The sequence below is a fragment of the Culex quinquefasciatus genome, chromosome 3 (genome assembly GCF_015732765.1).
Source record: "Culex quinquefasciatus strain JHB chromosome 3, VPISU_Cqui_1.0_pri_paternal, whole genome shotgun sequence".
Lineage (NCBI taxonomy): Eukaryota > Metazoa > Arthropoda > Insecta > Diptera > Culicidae > Culex > Culex quinquefasciatus.
This window is the reverse complement of record NC_051863.1, coordinates 106,987,147-107,006,972: the sequence shown is the minus strand read 5'-3', so window position 1 is coordinate 107,006,972 and position 19,826 is coordinate 106,987,147. Positions and strand designations below refer to the sequence as shown.

Here is a 19,826-nt window from a genome sequence, read left to right as displayed (position 1 = left end):
TTGGATTTTTTTTTTAATGGGTTACATTAATTTATCTTTCAAGACAAAACAACCAACAGCGCTGATCTAAGTAAAGCTTAATTTTTCCCATTTACAAAATTTTCCAGAGTGAATTCAGCACCTACAACGATCTATCGTCCTACGAGTGTTTGCCCTGTGCCGAGGGGTGCGATTCCTGCCTCGATGCCTCGCCGTGTGTGGCCGCCCTCAACTGGACCATGCGAACTGGAATCCTGGTGCTGGCGTGCACCGTCATCGGGTTGCTGCCGCCGGCTGCGGTTTTCACCTTCCGCTATCAACAGGTTAAGGTGAGTGCGGTGGAGAGGGTTGGCGATTGTGTTCGTTTTCATTAGAAAGATATTCGTAATTTAAATTGATTTTTGTTCGGAGACTTTATTTTTGTTTAAAATGTTTTTTTATAATTTCTAAAAGTTTTTTAAACCCACTTTTATTTATGTTTTTTTTTTTGACATTCTTACTATGGGAAGGTATAGGAATTGCGTTTGGATCTGACGAAAATTGCAAGCATGTATGCATTCCCTATGTCAAAAGAAGCCAAATTTTTCCATATAAGTCTCTGTCGTCATGGACACGGTGGTTCAACTTGTTCGCTTAACAGTCTTTTACTGAATGCCCAATATTGGGCAGCCCAACAAGTTTTTCAGTGACCTAGGTCAAACCCCCAACACGTAGGATTGAAAAATAAAATATAATTGACAGAACTCTCTCTCTCTCTCTTTCCGGCATTCCATGACTTTGAGACGTCTATTGTCTTTTGCAAGCAGAACATAACCAAACTTTTTGGCACCCTCAGCAAACGTCAAATCAATACAATGCTGCAAGATCTTTTTCCGGATCTCTCCCGGAAATGATCCGGCAGCAATATTGTATGGTTTGACGTTTGCGGAGAGTACCAAAAACTGGTAATCAAATCACTTCTTGCTTCGGCCAATGTATCGTACGAGTTTTATTTACACTGAGAAAATAAATCATGGAATATTTAAATGAAGTACGCTCAATCCCAGTCACGGCGTTCTTACAGGATTCTTACAGAATTCTAGCAGAGCGAAAATATTCTTACTATAACTGTGCCATGATCCTGCCAGAACTTTGCAAGAATTCTCAAAGAATTCTAGCTCAAATGCAATAACCGGTTCTAGCAGGAGCCGGCGAAAACAAACGGTTATGTTAGAATCCTGCTAGAATTTTGCTAGAACTATTCTGACAGGCCTCCTGCTAGAATTATGTAAGAATTTTGCTAGAATGGAGCGGAGAGCATTTTTGCTAGAATCCTGCTAGAATTTTGCTAGAAAATTCAAGCTAGGAATTGCTTTAGAATGAAATGAATTATATTTCTAACTATTTTCAATATAAAGAAGACATCATTTCTTTTGTTTTATTATACACAAAATCACTCACTACACATCACATCGTCTTTGTTGTTTTTCCTTCTTGTGGATAATTTTTCGGAGCAGCATACACTAAGCCAACATTTCCATGTGGTTGAACGGGTTGAACAGGACGAACTAGTTGAAGCGGTGTCATCCGTCTGTTCCAGGAGCCGGTTAAGATTATGTCCGTTGGGCGGCTGCCAGAATCCAGGTTCCTGCGGGGAAGTTCCGCCGTGAGCACATGTGGTTGTTTCTGACCTTCGTAAATTTGAACAAGCCTTCCGGAAGATGCACCTGTGGAGGTTAAATTAAGGAATTTTTAAAAACTTCAGTGTAATCAAACTATCAACAATATTCTTACCAAACTCCGAATGGCCAGGTGACTAACGGCACGGAACCGATGCCAAATTTCTTTAAAATCATTGAAAGTTTGCAACTTTCATTATAAGATGGCGGTCACAATGCGGTTTAGCGAAATTGACGTCATTTTCGACAGCTTTCGCAAATTTCGCTCTGTCAGAAAATTCTGGCAAAATTCTTACAGAATTCTGGCAGGCCTGTTAGAACCATTCTAGCAGGATTCTAGCAAAACCAACTACCCAGTCACGAAATATTCTAGCAGAGCTGGTTCTGTCAGAATCCTGCTAGAACGGTGGAACATTTCTGCTAGAATGCTCTAAGAATATCCAGCTCTCTAAGATTTCTGCTAGAATCTTGCTAGAACGTTGTGACTGGGTATGCTAGAAATTTCCGTGACCGGAATTCATCATAGAGATTTTACAGTACACATCAAACAAAGTAGTAATCAAGCTGCGTTTAAAAGGCCTGGGTGTAAAATAAATTTTGCATTATTTTAAAAATGTTGTATAATATTAGGCACCTTGAAATATGTAGCCCATCAGTATGGGAAATCTACTTGACTAAAATGTCAAGCTCACATATAAGTTTATCCTTTCCATTTTTCCTCGGTCTGATGGCCGAGCAGGCTAAGGTGTCAGTCCTTATTGTAGGTGCTGGGTTTGAGTCCCGTCAATTGCAACTTTTTTTTTGTGTTTACAAACATTGTACATGCAGCGTGTAATATTAAGTGTCATTTTTGACGAAGGTGATGTGCATGGTTTAGCATGCGATTTTACCATCGGAATTTTTGCTGTGTATATGTATGTAAATAACTAAATATAATTGATTTCTTCTTAAACTGCAGTCTCCATACAAATCTTTGGGCTGATTATGAAAAACGTACCATAAAATTTGAACACTTTGTTCGTGGTTCCCAATTAAATGAACTCTTGTGCGTGATTTTGGGAACTCATTTTTCTCCGTGTACCTGATTCTTTTTAGTAAAACAATTACAATCAACATTCCTGGAAAATGGATCATTATGGATAATTCTTGGTCATTATGGGGAATGGATTCTGAGTAATAATAAAGTTCAGCTTTGTAAAGGTATGCCAATACAAATATTTTTCAAATCTTGTATCACGGATCAATATTCAGCTTGAGGAGCGAGGCTTTAAACGAAAATCCCATATTCTTAACCCCTTAATTGTGATAAAAAAGAAACTCTTGTAAATTTTAAAGTGACTTTGTTTAAAATTTCTTTTAAAATTACAGTGGACTCTCTCGTTGACGATATTGAAGGGACCGTCGAGAGCGGGAGTTATGAAATTATAGAACAAAAATCATCAATCTGAAGGGATTGAAAAAAATATTGACAGCGAGAGCAATATTGGTATCGAGAAGATCGACAACCAGAGAGTCCACTGTTTTATTTAAGCATAAGCATAAGCATAGGTGCCCACCCGCAGTTGCTACTCCGTTATTGACCAGGACCTCCAGAAGTTACATCCACGAGCCGTGGAAGATAAGTGGGTGCTATCTTTCCTCGCTTCGCAACTTCTCAAAGGCCCCTATCATGCTGATCAATACCGGCGCCGGCCACGACCAGTGGTAGGGTCACGGGGAAGTGGATGGGAATGTTAGTCCGATACTTGAGTGATAGAGACCGCCCAATCGACTGCTTCTCCGACAAAGTATCACATGAGTTTTGAGGGGGTTAATAGATGGGTATGAGGTCAGGATTCACGAGTGGCAGTGATGTGACCATGAGCATTTTGTTTATCGGTTGAAATTTTAAATCTTAGGCAGCCGGCTGCGGAAAGATAAATAATTGATTATTTAAAAAGTTTGTTTTAATCGAACGCGTGCCAACCGAGCGGTAGTGCTATGGGCTGGACTAACCAGTATATTTTTACTGTTGGTACAAAAATAGTAGATGAGTTCATACTAAAGCTGCCAGTTGGAATAAATTATTACGATCAACGAATATAAACGAAAAGAAAACAGGACACCACGTAACCGATTGTAATGAAATTAAAACAATAACTTAAACGAACTTAACCGGCGACGTGCCTTCCTATCAACGATGATAAAAGAAGGACTTATAAATTTAAAATATAAAAAGACTCCAAAAAATACGTTGCATAGTAACCGCGAAGTCCCGCTACTCACAATTGAATCCGAAAGATAGCTATCTAGAATTTTAAATATAGTATTAATTCGACCGCGATCCTCCAGAAATTCTTCGTCGGCGTGCCTTCCGATCAACGGTGATGTAAGAAGGGCTTTATTCATTAAAATGATTTTATACCATAAGCCTTAAAACATATTCGTCGGCGTGCCTTCCGATCATCGATGATATAGAAAGGACTTAATCCAGCAATACGACTTGCTTGTCTCGAAAAAAGAATTCGGATCGTTTCTATCGAAAACTATGTAAAGAGAACAAAAATAAACTCATTGGCCAACGAACGCGCGAACTAAAAATAAAGAAAAAAGAAGAAGAAGAAGACCAATCACCCCATGCACACAAACAGCGACACAAAAGAGTTGAAAACAACACGAATCAGAAGAAATCCAATCACCCCATGTACACAAATAGCGACACAAAAGAGATGGAAAATAACACGAAAAAAACAGGACTGCGCGTCCACACAGGCACCGCACTACTGATGCCATTACTTATTTATAATGACCAATCACCCCATGCACTCGAACAGCGACACAAAAGAGACGGAAAATAACCCGAAAAAAACAGGACTGAGCGTCCACACAGGCACCGCACTACTGATGCCATTATTTAATCATAATGACCAATCACCCCATGCACTCGAACAGCGACACAAAAGAGACGGAAAATAACACGAAAAAACAGGACTGCGCGTCCACACAGGCACCGCACTACTGATGCCATTATTTAATTATAATGACCAATCACCCCATGCACTCGAACAGCGACACAAAAGAGACGGAAAATAACACGAAAAAACAGGACTGAGCGTCCACACAGGCACCGCACTACTCACCAGAGAGTCCACTGTTTTATTTTCCTTGAAAATCATGATTCCTTTAAGCATTGGCTCATTGCTTACCCATGTTATTTTTTGATAAAACTCAAGAAACTCGAAGCCATGCAGATTTTGGTTGGTTATAAGACGTTCACCAGAACCGCAAAAATGACTACATTGCTGGACAAAACTATCGAGAAATTAAAAGCGAGAGTGTGTGCAACATTGAGTTAACCTTTCTGTGAAGATTACCATGCACCCAAACGAAAAATATATCTCAAAATCTGCAACAGTGAATTTGCTGCAGAAAATGTTATATTTTATTACATTTTTTGCAGCAAGCCCATAGATCATTTTTGCCCGCATGTAAACACGTCAGCGATCTGCAGTTCTCACCAACACATAGAATGCTGGCGCGTCCCCGAGCAACAATCTAGAGAGAACATTATGTTCGCGCTCTGTCCCTCACCATTCATCAAGCGTCCATGGCGCGGTGGTAGCGTGTCGGATCAGCAACCTAGAAGTTGATGGTTCAATCCTCGTTCTGTTAAGGTTTTTTTTTCTGCAATACAATCAATCTGCCGTCGGTAATGTCGATAATTGTCGGTAACGGGCAAAAATGTCATACCCCTATATCGCAAAAAATGCATGAGGACAGTTTTCATGCAGATTCTGATATACTTTCATGCTGCCATGTGTAACCAGTGGGTGTGTAGTGAGTGAATTCCAGTGACACAGGGGCAGGTTAGCGAGTGTGTTCGTTGAGAGTGAGACGATTCGGTTTGTGTCACCCACGGAGAGCGAGCGCGACCACCCCGTATGAGATCGCCAATGAGATGGAGTAACGCCGCTAGCCACCACCAGAGGGCCGAAGAACATCGCAAGGATGGTAGCGGTGGCGAAAAGGATGATGATGATGATGGGGCGAAATATGGGACTTCGCCGGATCAGAGGTTCGCGGTTCCATGTCCTGCCGTAGATCGGCCATTTGCCCGGTGTATCGGAAAGTGTACGCGTCGTACAGATCGCGAAGAAAGCCGTCCGAGCTACGCTTAAAGCTCCGCGGCGTGATTAAGTGAAGTGCCGCGACTCACCAAGGAGAAGGACTTCACGGAGGACACGGAAAGACCGTGCAAGACACCCCAGGACATCCAGGTAAACCCGCGAACCCGTCAATAACCCTGATCTGTGCCCCGAAACTAACGCCCAGTGTAACCGCCATCTTGTTCCCCCATCTCATCACAGGACCCCGTAGTTTAGCTACAAAAGCCGGAATCCGCGACTCGGATCTCCCGGAATAACCCGTGGCTCGCCAGTGGTATCCCCAACCCGTCCACCGTGCACAATCGGTGTCGACCAGCGACCAGCCGCTCAAAGCTGAGTCGTGTGAGTCCTCCATCCGGGAACCACGAGCCACACCCGAAGACCTGCCTTACATCAACCAACCCTGCGCCGGAAACCGGGCAAGACCAGCGGTACCTTCTGGGACAGCTGAAGCTCGAGTCCGTCAACACACTCGAGGACGCGCAGAGGGCAGGCAAACGAGGGTCCAGCGAAGGCTGCAGCAGCATCAACCCGTGCGTCGGAACGTCGACGGCCACGACAAGCCACCCCAGGCCAGCGAGCAGCGCGAGCAGGCCGAGGTCGGAGACAGCGATCGCGTCAGCAGATCCAGCAGCATCGGCAGCAGTAGCTGAGGGGCCCCGAGCAGCAGGTCCGCCCACGGACAAACAAGGAAGAAAGTGTCAAGGTAGGAGATAGACAATAAGGAAGTGGGTTAGGACAGGAGGGAGAAGGTCAGGTTTAGGAGGAAGCCGTGACAAGAACGTGACAAACAGGACAATAAACCGAGGAGTTAAGCTTGATGCGACACCAGTGTTTTCCTGCCTCGTGAGCATAATTTATGCCGACCCTGAGGTTCAAAAAGGGAGTTATTTGGACCACCCACTCACCCCATTGAGTTTTATGTTTCGATCCCCTTGCCTTGTAGCATTTATTAACTAAGTGGGTCACCCTAGTAGACCCAAAAGTCATACTTTGGCGCCCAACTTAAAAGTCAGTTTATGCTACTTGTGCAGGATACACGTTTTACTTCAATAAGGTGTTCGCCGAGGTCTCTGGGAAAACGCCCTGTTTCGTACCCAGTGCACTCTACAAATCTCACAAGTCACACTTGCACGGCTGTTTTTGACCGAATTTACCTGACGAATAAATTTGCATTTGAGGGGTCTTGGAGTTCTGTCAATGATAGTGAGAGACTGCCAACAGAGAAGAGGTTCAACTTAAAAGATCAATTGTCGGAAAATTTAGTATACTAACTGTAAATTCAACAAAAATCCGGAACATTTCTTCATCTGTGCACTGCAGTCATCTTTTCATCTCAACCAAATAAAACACCGAGCAGAAAAAGTCATTTATTGATCCATTGATCATTAGTCTCATTCACAATTGAGTGATTGATTGGTATAAAAACTGTGATTCTTAATTAGCTTTTACAAGCGTGAACAAATTTTAGGTTTTTCAATTATTTGCAATCTGCAGCAGGCAGATCAATTTTGCATTCTAGGAAGTGCGTGAACAAATTCTATTCTAAAAGAGCAATTTACAATTTGTGACTGAGCAAATTTCTAGTTACATTTTCCAATTATCTCATTTTTGCGCTTGATCAAAACCTAGGTGCACTTATTTTAAATTTTTACGACGTTTATTTGTGTCGTTTGATTTTTGTTATTTATTTCTTTTAAATTTCTAATTTTCTTTGATTTTCCTTAATCTGCCATGGATTTAAACCAACTAACTGCACTGTATCATGGGATGGACACAGCTCACTTGACCATTGATGAGCTGGACCATGAACTGAGGACACGTAGCATGAGTGATGCGGCTTCGCGTAGTCGAAAGGAGCAAGCATTACGCGTTCGTCTGAAAGAAGAAAAAAGTATGTTAAATGTTGAGTTTCGGTTTGTAAGCGTATCAGTTGATGAAGAGTTAGCAGTATGCGAAGATAAGATGAGTTGGATTAAACGACATCTGGAGAGTAGTAGATCACAACAAGCTCCCGCTCAGGTATACAAAACAAGACTGGTTCATTTCCTATTCCGGTTGATGCGTCTCAAAGAGAGAGTCACCGATGAGAGGAAATTGACCAGCATAGCGACACTCGCGAGAGTATGTATGGAGTTAATCAATACATATTACTCGCTCACTTCTCACCTTCCAGTAGTTAGAGCAGCTGAGTTGGCTTTGGTCAATGAAAGCGTAACAAAATTGCTGAGAGATGAAGTGGTGATTGAAGAAGGACAGATAGAGAAAGAGAATGAGAAAGGTACTGGTGATGGTAACAAGGTGCAACATAATGCTACGAAGGAGAAGCTTCTTGCTACAAACAAGGAACTCATTACCGTGGTACACCAATTGATGAATCAGATTCAGATGTTGGAGGCAACCCAGAAGGAGAAAGAAAAGCCTTGCAAATCCACAAACAGTACCCAGATCGCGGAGAGAGTTACCAAGGACTCAGGAGACGGAAAGCCAAAACCGAATGATTTTTTTTGATTGGCTAAAACAAAAGGGCGTAGAAACGAGTTTGAATGAATCGGAAGGTACAGAAAGCAACGACAAACCAAACGTGAATGGAGCGTCAACACACGGGGGGAGTGATGGTGAATAAACGTTTGCCGATTCACAAGTGGGCGATTCATTACGATGGTATGGATAACGGACGAAAGCTGAATGAATTCTTAAAGGAAGTTGAGTTCAATGCGCGTTCGGAACACTTTTCCGAGGATGAACTGTTTCTGAGTGCTCACCACCTGTTCACTCATAAGGCACGTGCGTGGTTTATGGAGGTGAATGGAAACAACGAATTGGGTTCTTGGAGGAGATTAGTAGAGGAGTTGAAAGCAGAGTTCTTACCTGTCGACATGGATTATGTTTACGAGCGTCAAGCCAGCAACCGTAAACAAGGTGCTAGAGAGAAGTTCCAGGACTTTTACTTGGACATGGTCCGGATCTTCAGGAATATGTCGAGTCCTTGGGATGATAAGCGGAAGTTTGAGGTGCTTTTCCGGAACACGCGTGAGGAGTGCCAAATCGCCATGCTTGCCGCTAACATCTCCGACATTCCTAAAATGAAAGAGTTTTGTAAGAAGTTTGACGCTATAAACGGGAACATGTTTCGACAGAGGAAGGAGAGGTTTTCCTCAAATTCAGTGAGGATTGACGAGATTAAAGAACAACAACAACATTTCCACAACAGCAACAACAGACAGTTTTTCCAGCAGAAGCAGAACAATTCTGGTGGAATCCGACACCAGAACCGGAACCAGGACAAACCGAAACAAGAGACACAGAAGCGTGAGCAGAACGAAAGCTCACAAGAAAGCAGAGAGCATCAGAATCGTGAGGAACCAAGGAGGAGTACAGACCGGAACAGGAGACTAAACAAACACAACGGAGTTCAGCATCTATGTTAAGCGGAATCAAAGCCTTGCAGCGGATTGTGAATGCTTACATTCCTGTGAAGCGGGTGTTTGCTATAATTGCCACGAGCCAGGCCATGGTTTTGCTGATTGTCCGATGGAGCTGAATCTCTTTTGCGAGCGTTGCAGTTTTCCAGGTTTCGAAACCGGAAGTTGTCCGTTTTGTGAGTCTAAACCAAAACGGGACTGCTCAGTAAGACGAAGCAGGCGTAAACAGATTCCACCTGAACCTCACGATTCCGGCGAAGAGAATCCAGCAGAAATTTTAGATCAGCTCGGCTATTCACGGGTTAGAAGAGAAGTTGCGGGGGAGTCTGAGATTGCATCGATGCTCATCACCCTCAGTAACGACTCTAGGCCGTTTGTGAAGGTCGACATGCTGGGAATTTCTGTAATTGGATTGCTCGACAGCGGAGCACAACGAACAGTAATCGGAGGGAGAAAACTGATGAAGGATTTACAACTTAAACTTAAACCCACAACTACAACCCTGAAGACAGCAGCAGGACAAGATTTGGAAGTGCTGGGGAGCACGGACATTCCAATCACGTTCAACGGAATAACGAGGATTCTACCGGTTCTAGTCGCACCGAAGCTGGCACGGAGATGTATCTTGGGATATGATTTCTGGCTGCGATTCGGGATTAGGCCAAGCACGTACGAGTTCGTCGATGCGATCGACGAAACGGAAGAAGTCAACGTAGAAGAAGAAGAACATTTTAGTGAAGAGCAGTTACAGCAGTTGGAGGAAGTCAAGAAGTTGTTTTTAGTCGCACGTCCAGGAAGTTTCGGCAAAACGGATCTGATCGAGCATAAGATCGAGATCAAGGAGGAGTTTCAGGGAGCGGATCCTGTAAGGAAGAACCCGTATCCTTGGAGCCCGGAAATTCAAGGAAAAATTCATCGAGCTGTGGACGCCATGCTGGAAAACAACATTATTGAACCGTCCGACTCTGACTGGGCTTTACCGGTGGTACCGGTGAAGAAGAGAGACAGCGAAGACGTCAGGCTGTGCCTGGACGCCCGGAAGCTGAATGAGCGAACCAAGAGGGATGCATATCCTCTCCCCCATCAAAACAGGATTTTAAGCCATTTAGGTCCATTTAAATATCTGTCAACGATCGACTTGAGTCAAGCTTTTCTGCAGGTGCCCCTGAATGAGGATTCGCGCAAGTTTACAGCGTTCTCCATTCCAGGAAAAGGCCTGTTTCAGTTCACTCGCTTGCCGTTTGGACTGATCAATAGCCCGGCAACCCTCAGCAAGCTAATGGATCGAGTTTTAGGTCATGGTGCACTTGAACCTTCCATTTTTGTGTACCTTGACGACATTGTTGTGGCAAGTCATTCTTTCGACGACCACATACAAAAGTTAAAAGACCTTGCGAGACGGCTTTCACAAGCAAATTTGTATATTAATTATGAAAAGTCCAATTTCTGTTGTCCTGAACTACCGTATCTCGGATATATTTTGTCCAGAGATGGACTCAGACCTAACCCAGATCGAGTTCAAGCGATTCTAGGGTATCAGGTCCCAAATTCGATACGGGCTTTGAGGCGATTCCTCGGTATGATAAATTATTACCGCAGGTTTATCGAGAACTTTTCCGAAATAACTGCTGCTCTCACAAACTTACTTAAAAATAAGCCTAAGAGGGTGCAGTGGACTAAGGAAGCAGATGAGGCTTTTCAGGTCATCAAGGAGCGTTTGATTTCCGCGCCCGTGATGGCCAACCCGGACTTTAGCGTCCCGTTCTGCGTGCAGACCGACGCTAGCGATTCCGCTCTCGCAGGAGTTCTAACGCAAGTTCACGATGGGGTAGAGAAGGTTATCGCATATCACTCGGAGAAACTGAATGGAGCCGAGCTCAATTACCATGCCGCCGAGAAGGAGGGATTGGCCGCGCTCCGGTGCATTGAGAAGTTCCGTGGTTACATCGAGGGAACCCATTTCACACTCGTCACGGACTCGTCTGCGCTCTCATTCATCATGAGATCGAAGTGGCGCTCATCTTCGCGGCTCAGCAGATGGAGCATAACACTTCAACAATACGACATGGAAGTCAAACACCGTCGCGGGAAAGACAACATCGTGCCGGATGCTCTGTCTCGGTCGATGGAGTCGCTAGGTGCGAACGATGGAGACGCGTGGTACAACAACCTGTTTCAGGCTGTGACCGAGGATCCCGAGAAGTACATGGACTTCCGGATCGACGATGGCCGGCTGTACAAGCTCGTTTCTTCTCAATCGGATGTTCTAGACTACCGGTTTGAGTGGAAAGAGTGCGTGCCGGAATCTAAGCGTCGAGAGGTGCTGAAAAGCGAGCACGATGGAAAGCTTCACATCGGCTTTGAGAAGTGCATCGAGCAGCTGAAAAGGAGGTATTATTGGCCGAGAATGAGTGCCGACCTCAAGAAGCACATTGGGAGATGCGACTCGTGTAAGGAGAACAAACATTCCACGGTGTCGATGGCACCAGAGATGGGAAAGCAGCGAGTAGCAACAAAACCGTTTCAGATCGTGTGCATGGACTACATCCAATCTCTTCCCAGAAGCAAGCAGGGCAATGCCCACTTATTGGTCATTCTTGACATCTTCTCTAAGTACTGCCTTCTTGTTCCGGTGAAGAAGATATCTGCTAGTTCATTGTGCACGATTTTTGAGCAAAATTGGTTGCGAAAGTTGTCGGTACCACAGTACTTGATCACGGACAACGCCACGACATTTCTGTCCAAGGAGTTCCAGGACCAGCTGCAAAAGTACGAGATTCAGCATTGGGCGAATGCTCGTCACCGTAGCCAAGCGAACCCGGCGGAAAGGCAGAACCGAACGATCAACGCGATGATCCGCACGTACGTTCGTGAGAACCAACGTTTGTGGGACACAAAGATCTCGGAGATAGAGCACGTGTTGAACAACACGGTGCACTCAACAACAAAATTCACCCCACATCGCATAGTGTTTGGGCACGAGATTGTCACTCGTGGTACTCAGCATCGGTTGGAGAAAGACGAGGATCTCACAGAAGAAGAGAGGATGGAGGCGATGAAGGGAGTGAGTAGAAAAATCTGGGAAATGGTGAGAGAGAATCTTAAAAAGGCTCACGAGAGCACAAAAGGACATACGATCTGCGTCACAAGAGGTACTCACCTTCGTTTGACGTTGGCCAGCGGGTTTTCAAGCGGTCGTTCCGACTGTCGTCCGCAGGTAACGATTATAACGCCAAGCTGGGTCCTCAGTACGTGCCGTGTGTCGTTGTTGCCAAGAAGGGCACAAGCTCGTACGAAGTCGCCGACATGAATGGAAAGTCCCTGGGAGTGTTCTCAGCAGGTGACTTGAAGACGTAGTTTGCCACGCATGGAGCATGAATGCAGCCGATTCCCGTGGAAGGTCAGGAGGTGCTCCGACAGCTAGTCCGACAAAAAGTTCATCTGGTCCAGTTGTCCATTCCCTTCTGCATAATTCCGCCATGTTTCGGGAGTGCAGGTGCATTATGTTGTGCAGCAGTGCGATGCAGATGCACTGTAGGCAGGTTTTGTAGAAGAAAGTCGACAGAATTAGTAAAATCCTAGGTCAATCATAGAGAATTGTTTTTTTTTTCACATTTTAATTGATTTTAATTTGTTTTGTGTTGTTTCATTGATAGGAGTTGATGAATGAAATGCAGTTTGCACATAAATGCAGCAGTTGCATTGATTATCTTGGTATGCGGTACTGTAAAGAGCTCATCTAGTACTGCACTACTTAGTGATCGATGGCGTATGTCTGTATGAGTGCGAATGTTGTACGTAAATATCATAACCTCGAAAGTCACTGTCCAATAGTAAATTTCCAACAGTTTTGTGCGAATCGCAACAGTTTTCTAGTCAGTCGTCGTGTCTTTCAGCACACCTCGTAATCTGAGAAGTCTAGTCAGTTCTAGTTCACCGTACTTACCTTTGAACGCATATTTTCCTCATATCATTTTTTTTTCTTTCATTCACATGTAGCATATCAACAATGATCTTCCAACTAGGAAATCATTAAGTTTATTCGACCTCACTTGAGAATCCACTATTTATCGATCACAAACGCGTAACCAGATCTGGTGTGATCCCAAACTGATTAAATATCCCTCAGTGAGGGAAGAATAAACTCAAAATTTTCCTAATTGAAAAACCATTGCGACTTACCATATTATTCAAGCACATATTGATCACATGGAGCTTGACAATAGTTTGACATTAGCATGACAGTTGACAAACGGGAGCTGATTGCATACACAGATGAAGAAGTGATAACGTTATCAACACGATCGGGTCAACTCCGACAATTGAAATATTTCGCGCGCGCGTATGAAATGAAGATGGTACCGTAAAATTGCGTCGTTTTGAACATGTTTTTTTTAATTTATTTATTTCCGGAAATTTAGGGTATTTTTGTTTATTGCATGCTTAATTCATTCAAAAATATAAAAAAAATACAAAAAAATAAATAAAATTGCTTACTTAAAAATTCCAAAAATCAATTATTCATAATTAAATTCTTTGAATTATCTCAGTTATCTGATTGGAATCGCTGGAGACCGGAGTCGATAAGACATTGATGGTCAGTAGAGACTTATTACAGTCTTGAAACAGAGAGGAGCTTTCGAGCGATGATAACTTATGACCCCGATCCAAAGCAGGACTGATGTAAATAGAAAAATGTTGCATGCTAGTTTTAATTTGTACATATTTTATTTGATATTTATTTATTTGTTATTTATTTATTTATTTATTTATTCTGTGATGTAAATTGTAAATTTTGTAAATAGTAACGGTTTTAAATTGTTCCTCATTTTTGTTGGTTAGTAGGACTTTGTGATGTGTTGCTGGAGGCCGGAGTTGAAGAAACATTGAGGGCCAGTACATTGGTAAAACCGATTAAACAGCGTGGAGTTGAACACTTGTGTTACAACGATGAAACCTTATGACCCCAACACAACCCACACTGTGCGAAATGTCTCCTTTCAAGTATTCGTCTGCAGGACCTAGTAAAACGCATTTTTATTCGAGTAAATTCCTGTCAACTACTGCGCGCAAAACATAAGAAGTGTGTAAAGTGATTTTGTGAGAATGCAGTGGTTACGACGTAGGTTCAGCAGGACGCTACATCTTATTGAAGTGAATGTTAAAAAAATATTAGCTTCACTAATATTTTTTACCCGAGTGGGAGGAGAGTGTAACCAGTGGGTGTGTAGTGAGTGAATTCCAGTGACACAGGGGCAGGTTAGCGAGTGTGTTCGTTGAGAGTGAGACGATTCGGTTTGTGTCACCCACGGAGAGCGAGCGCGACCACCCCGTATGAGATCGCCAATGAGATGGAGTAACGCCGCTAGCCACCACCAGAGGGCCGAAGAACATCGCAAGGATGGTAGCGGTGGCGAAAAGGATGATGATGATGATGGGGCGAAATATGGGACTTCGCCGGATCAGAGGTTCGCGGTTCCATGTCCTGCCGTAGATCGGCCATTTGCCCGGTGTATCGGAAAGTGTACGCGTCGTACAGATCGCGAAGAAAGCCGTCCGAGCTACGCTTAAAGCTCCGCGGCGTGATTAAGTGAAGTGCCGCGACTCACCAAGGAGAAGGACTTCACGGAGGACACGGAAAGACCGTGCAAGACACCCCAGGACATCCAGGTAAACCCGCGAACCCGTCAATAACCCTGATCTGTGCCCCGAAACTAACGCCCAGTGTAACCGCCATCTTGTTCCCCCATCTCATCACAGGACCCCGTAGTTTAGCTACAAAAGCCGGAATCCGCGACTCGGATCTCCCGGAATAACCCGTGGCTCGCCAGTGGTATCCCCAACCCGTCCACCGTGCACAATCGGTGTCGACCAGCGACCAGCCGCTCAAAGCTGAGTCGTGTGAGTCCTCCATCCGGGAACCACGAGCCACACCCGAAGACCTGCCTTACATCAACCAACCCTGCGCCGGAAACCGGGCAAGACCAGCGGTACCTTCTGGGACAGCTGAAGCTCGAGTCCGTCAACACACTCGAGGACGCGCAGAGGGCAGGCAAACGAGGGTCCAGCGAAGGCTGCAGCAGCATCAACCCGTGCGTCGGAACGTCGACGGCCACGACAAGCCACCCCAGGCCAGCGAGCAGCGCGAGCAGGCCGAGGTCGGAGACAGCGATCGCGTCAGCAGATCCAGCAGCATCGGCAGCAGTAGCTGAGGGCCCCGAGCAGCAGGTCCGCCCACGGACAAACAAGGAAGAAAGTGTCAAGGTAGGAGATAGACAATAAGGAAGTGGGTTAGGACAGGAGGGAGAAGGTCAGGTTTAGGAGGAAGCCGTGACAAGAACGTGACAAACAGGACAATAAACCGAGGAGTTAAGCTTGATGCGACACCAGTGTTTTCCTGCCTCGTGAGCATAATTTATGCCGACCCTGAGGTTCAAAAAGGGAGTTATTTGGACCACCCACTCACCCCATTGAGTTTTATGTTTCGATCCCCTTGCCTTGTAGCATTTATTAACTAAGTGGGTCACCCTAGTAGACCCAAAAGTTATACATGCATCAAAATCATGCGACCGCCGGTTGGGTGTGGCACTTGGAAAAGTTTAACTCCATGTATCACGCACAGATTCTCACTTTTAACACAAAATCATCATCCTTATAAGCCCGTGTGGATCAATCGGACCGCGCACTGGACTCACAATCCAGAGGTCGCCAGTTCGAATCCTGCGGCGGGCGCTCTAAAATTCTTTGTGTAAATATGGATATTCGGTGCCGTCGCTCCGTGCCATACTTTCATACACTTAAGAGCCCAGGGCGGCGAAGTCCTTGTACACCCAAACGAAAAATATATCTCAAAATCTGCAATAGTGAATTTGCTGCAGAAAATGTTATATTTTATTACATTTTTTGCAGCAAGCCCATAGATCATTTTTGCCCGCGTGTAAACACGTCAGCGATCTGCAGTTCTCACCAACACATAGAATACTGGCGCGTCCCCGAGCAACAATCTAGAGAGAACATTATGTTCGCGCTCTGTCCCTCACCATTCATCAAGCGTCCATGGCGCGGTGGTAGCGTATCGGATCAGCAACCTAGAAGTTGGTGGTTCAATCCTCGTTCTGTTAAGGTTTTTTTTCTGCAATACAATCAATCTGCCGTCGGTAATGTCGATAATTGTCGGTAACGGGCAAAAATGTCATACCCCTATATCGCAAAAAATGCATGAGGACAGTTTTCATGCAGATTCTGATATACTTTCATGCTGCCATGCATCAAAATCATGCGACCGCCGGTTGGGTGTAGATAAAAGGAAGACACTAATGGTTGGTACTAGCAATGGTGGCCGACAGCTATAAAGTCAACTTCGTTATAAGCACTTATAAGTGCCTCTAAATTCTTATTGAAAGGGCCTTTCATAAAGACAAAAAGTAAAAAGGAACAATCTACAGCTTTAAAACAACTCTTTCGCAGTCCAGCTTAGCACGGTTTATTTAAATCCACTAATCTTGGCCAAAGAAAAAACTTTCCTGATAGAAATATGTAGCTCTTAGTTATGTGGGCAATCCTTTTCCCTTTAGTAATCTCAAAGCTACGGCAAGAAGGAGGTAAAATAATTGCTTCGCTGAATGAATTTCAGGACGGGAAAAAATGCCACAAAAAAAAACCCAGCGAGCTGCATTTGAGCTCATAATTACACAACCACGTGAAATTGCACAGCTCTCTGACACACGCCCATCTTTTCCCGGGCGCGCACGGAAGGCACAGGAAGGTTAAAGTGAAAACATGAAAATTAATGGCACTTTTTTGTCGTGTCCGCCCCTTGGAGGCGTTCTCATATTACGTTGCGCGAAATCAATGTTGAATTGAAGAGTTTTTAAAAGGTCCTTTAAGCTATTGTCTTTCATATGTTTATAGGACCTATTAAAAAAACTCTAGAATTGCAGCATTTATGTTTCGTCCCAGCTGCCTATCTTCTCTACAAGATAAATGTGTTACGTAATATTTAATCGACCCCTAAAAGAGCTATACAATTCCGCCCTCCCACCCCACATAGGCCAACCCTTAATGATGACGCTGTTACTTCTCGTAATAAAATTTTTCAAATTCAAAACTTTTCTTTTCCTGCTGCAGCAAAAGTGCCACCGTGCCGCCGCCTGCTAGGGTAGTAATTTCCCCTTCAAGGGTGCCAGAGCGAGGGTTCCTGGCTCCTTCTTGAGCAGCAAAAGCAAAGTAGGCGAAGCCTTCTTGGCTCTATGTCAGTTGAAGCCGGTTAAAGTTTGCCTTGGAAGCGCAGCCAACTGTGACCTCAGATCTCTATGCGGAATTCTGGAGCAGTTATGCGCCATAGACTAGTGGTTTAAGACCGAGCACTAAGGTAGATTTCACAACTATCTACTGTAGGACGGATAATTTTCAGATTTCAAATGATTTGTTGTCTACTGGAAGATACAATGTCAAGAATAAAAAAAATCATGAATTCTAGTCTCTGCACTTTCGGAATGCTAAAGCAGCGACCTAAACTGAGAACGCTGAACTGAACTCATTTGACGTTTCAGCTAGTGGCTCGGAGCTCATCACCCAACTATTCCCAAGTGTCACAAGTTGTCTCCTGGCTTGACATCGGACGAACTTTCTCAGCTCTGCGAGTATTTGCGCGGGCATTCAAGGGTTAAGCTGGCCGGCAAAACTTTTCGTGTGGGCTAACTGAAACCTAATTTGCTTTTAATTATAGGCCATTAACGTCTCTTACTTGTACTTCTGATTAAGTGGTTTATGCAGCAGAAAGTTGGAAAATGCTTGCCCATTAATCTTCCCGTTCCGGTGCATTTTGGCCGAAATTTGAGCACGGTTGCATGATGTGGCTTGCATGTTGTGCCTCACTTTGGAAACATCTCTATTGCGGAAGGTTTTGTCGCCCTGAATGGCACGTGGAAGACTAACTGGAAATTGGATTTGGTTTTTATTAATGTCAAAATATGGCAATCATTTACACACCCCAATTTTTTTGTCGAACTTTACAAAATTCGAACAAAATAAGAAGACTTTTTGTATTTTGTATTTTTAAATTCGCTTATGGTTTAAGAATTTCCAACAGGTTTTTTATCATTGAATTTTTGTTTTCGGTTTATTCCAGTACAAAGTTAATTTTTTATGCAGACAATAACCGTTTTCTGATTGTATCCAAGCTTCAATGCTATAAAGCTGACAATGAAAAAATCTCGAAAAATTTCAATCCACAATAATTACCGAAATTTTGCCAATTTTCATCGCACAATGAACTAAAGTAACTATATTTTTTTCAGGTTGTTCGGGCAGCAAGTCCAGCTCTTCTACGCGTGATTGCACTGGGAGCATTTTGTATATATTGTACGGTAAGTTCCCAAAATCAATTGAAAAAAATAAACACGAGCACGAAATCGGCAATACTTTTCGCGAGCATAGTTTGTTGATTCCCTCCAACTTTAATTAATTTCGAATACCCTCTGGAACGAAACCCCAAAACCATTTGTTTTTTTTTCCTTCCATATTGAAGTTAAATTTTAATTTTTCGCAGCACTCAGCTCCCTTTTTCTCGCGCAAGTGGCAAAAAACAAACTTTTGCATAAAAGATTCCTTCCTTCGGGGAAAAAGGTGCAGGAGAAAGTTCCACACTCTCCGGGCTAAAAACTTTTTCCCACCAGCATTGTGCAAAACTGCAAGCGAACATTTTTCCCTAACCCACCAGAAAACTTCCGTGTGAAAGCCAGTGCGCCTGCAGGCAGATTTGGTGTATGTGTGTGCACGTCAGCAAGGTCACAAATATGTGTATGTAGCTTCTCTTAATTTTTAGATGCAGAAGGAGTGGAAATGTGGAAAGGTTTTTTTTTCTTCGTTTTTTTCCACCCTCTTAGCTGTGAAAGTTCAACTTGTAAACTCGTTTGAATTAATTCACTAATTTTTGTTTCAAGTTCTCTTGAAAGTTCTTTTTTTTGCCCTTTGACTTGAGATGTTTTATCAAATTTGGCGTTGTGGATTTCATGTTGAAATCAACAACTTGCGTGTAGCTTGCTTTTAATTATAAACTTTTTACCTTTTGGGATGCTGTGAACACGGGTCCCCCACAGACCGTTATTGTGAAAAAAAAAATTTCCACCCAAACCAATGATTGAACATGGTTCCTGGGACCATTCTGCACCTCTGGGCCGAGTTTCAAAATATTTGCCGGCAGAAATTTCGAATACGGTCAGTTTTAGTGTTTCGAGTAGAAATTAAGGAGAAATCACATGTAAAATGCGTAGGAAATGGGCCAAATTTCAATGTTTTAACTCCAAAACATTAGTGGTCATGGTTTTACATTGTATTAACATCTAGCAGAATGATATAAAAATGACTTAGCCGGATTAAGCCTAAGTCAAGTGACTTAGGTATATAATTTACAAGTTTATACCTTGATATTAAAAAAAAAACGTACATCAAGGAATTTTAAGTCAAGGAAAACTAGATTGCACAAAAATTACTTAAAATGAGGTGACTTTGAGCCTAGGGGTGACATTGTACCAAATTTAACGATTTTATAATAGCCAGATAGCTTAACAACAAGCTCGATAAGCTTGAATTGCAAAGTATAATCGTTGCAAATATCA

At 43.6% G+C, this 19,826-nt stretch overlaps 2 protein-coding genes across 2 annotated transcripts in view; one reads left to right on the top strand and one right to left on the bottom strand.

The window, feature by feature from the left end:
• Nucleotides 1-19,826, top strand: part of LOC6030808 — a 219,733-nt gene that overhangs the window by 158,592 nt on the left and 41,315 nt on the right. The window contains 2 exon segments of the mRNA XM_038260053.1: nt 108-308; nt 18,507-18,575. Of these exon segments, the coding sequence (XP_038115981.1) occupies nt 108-308; nt 18,507-18,575 (270 nt within the window).
• LOC119768808 lies at nt 7,185-13,837 on the bottom strand. Its single transcript, XM_038260087.1, has 3 exons — nt 13,154-13,837; nt 8,654-8,863; nt 7,185-7,660 (listed from the first exon to the last, which is right to left on the bottom strand). The coding sequence occupies exons 1-3, from the start codon at nt 13,207-13,209 to the stop codon at nt 7,564-7,566; spliced, it is 363 nt and encodes a 120-aa protein (XP_038116015.1). The 5' UTR covers nt 13,210-13,837; the 3' UTR covers nt 7,185-7,563.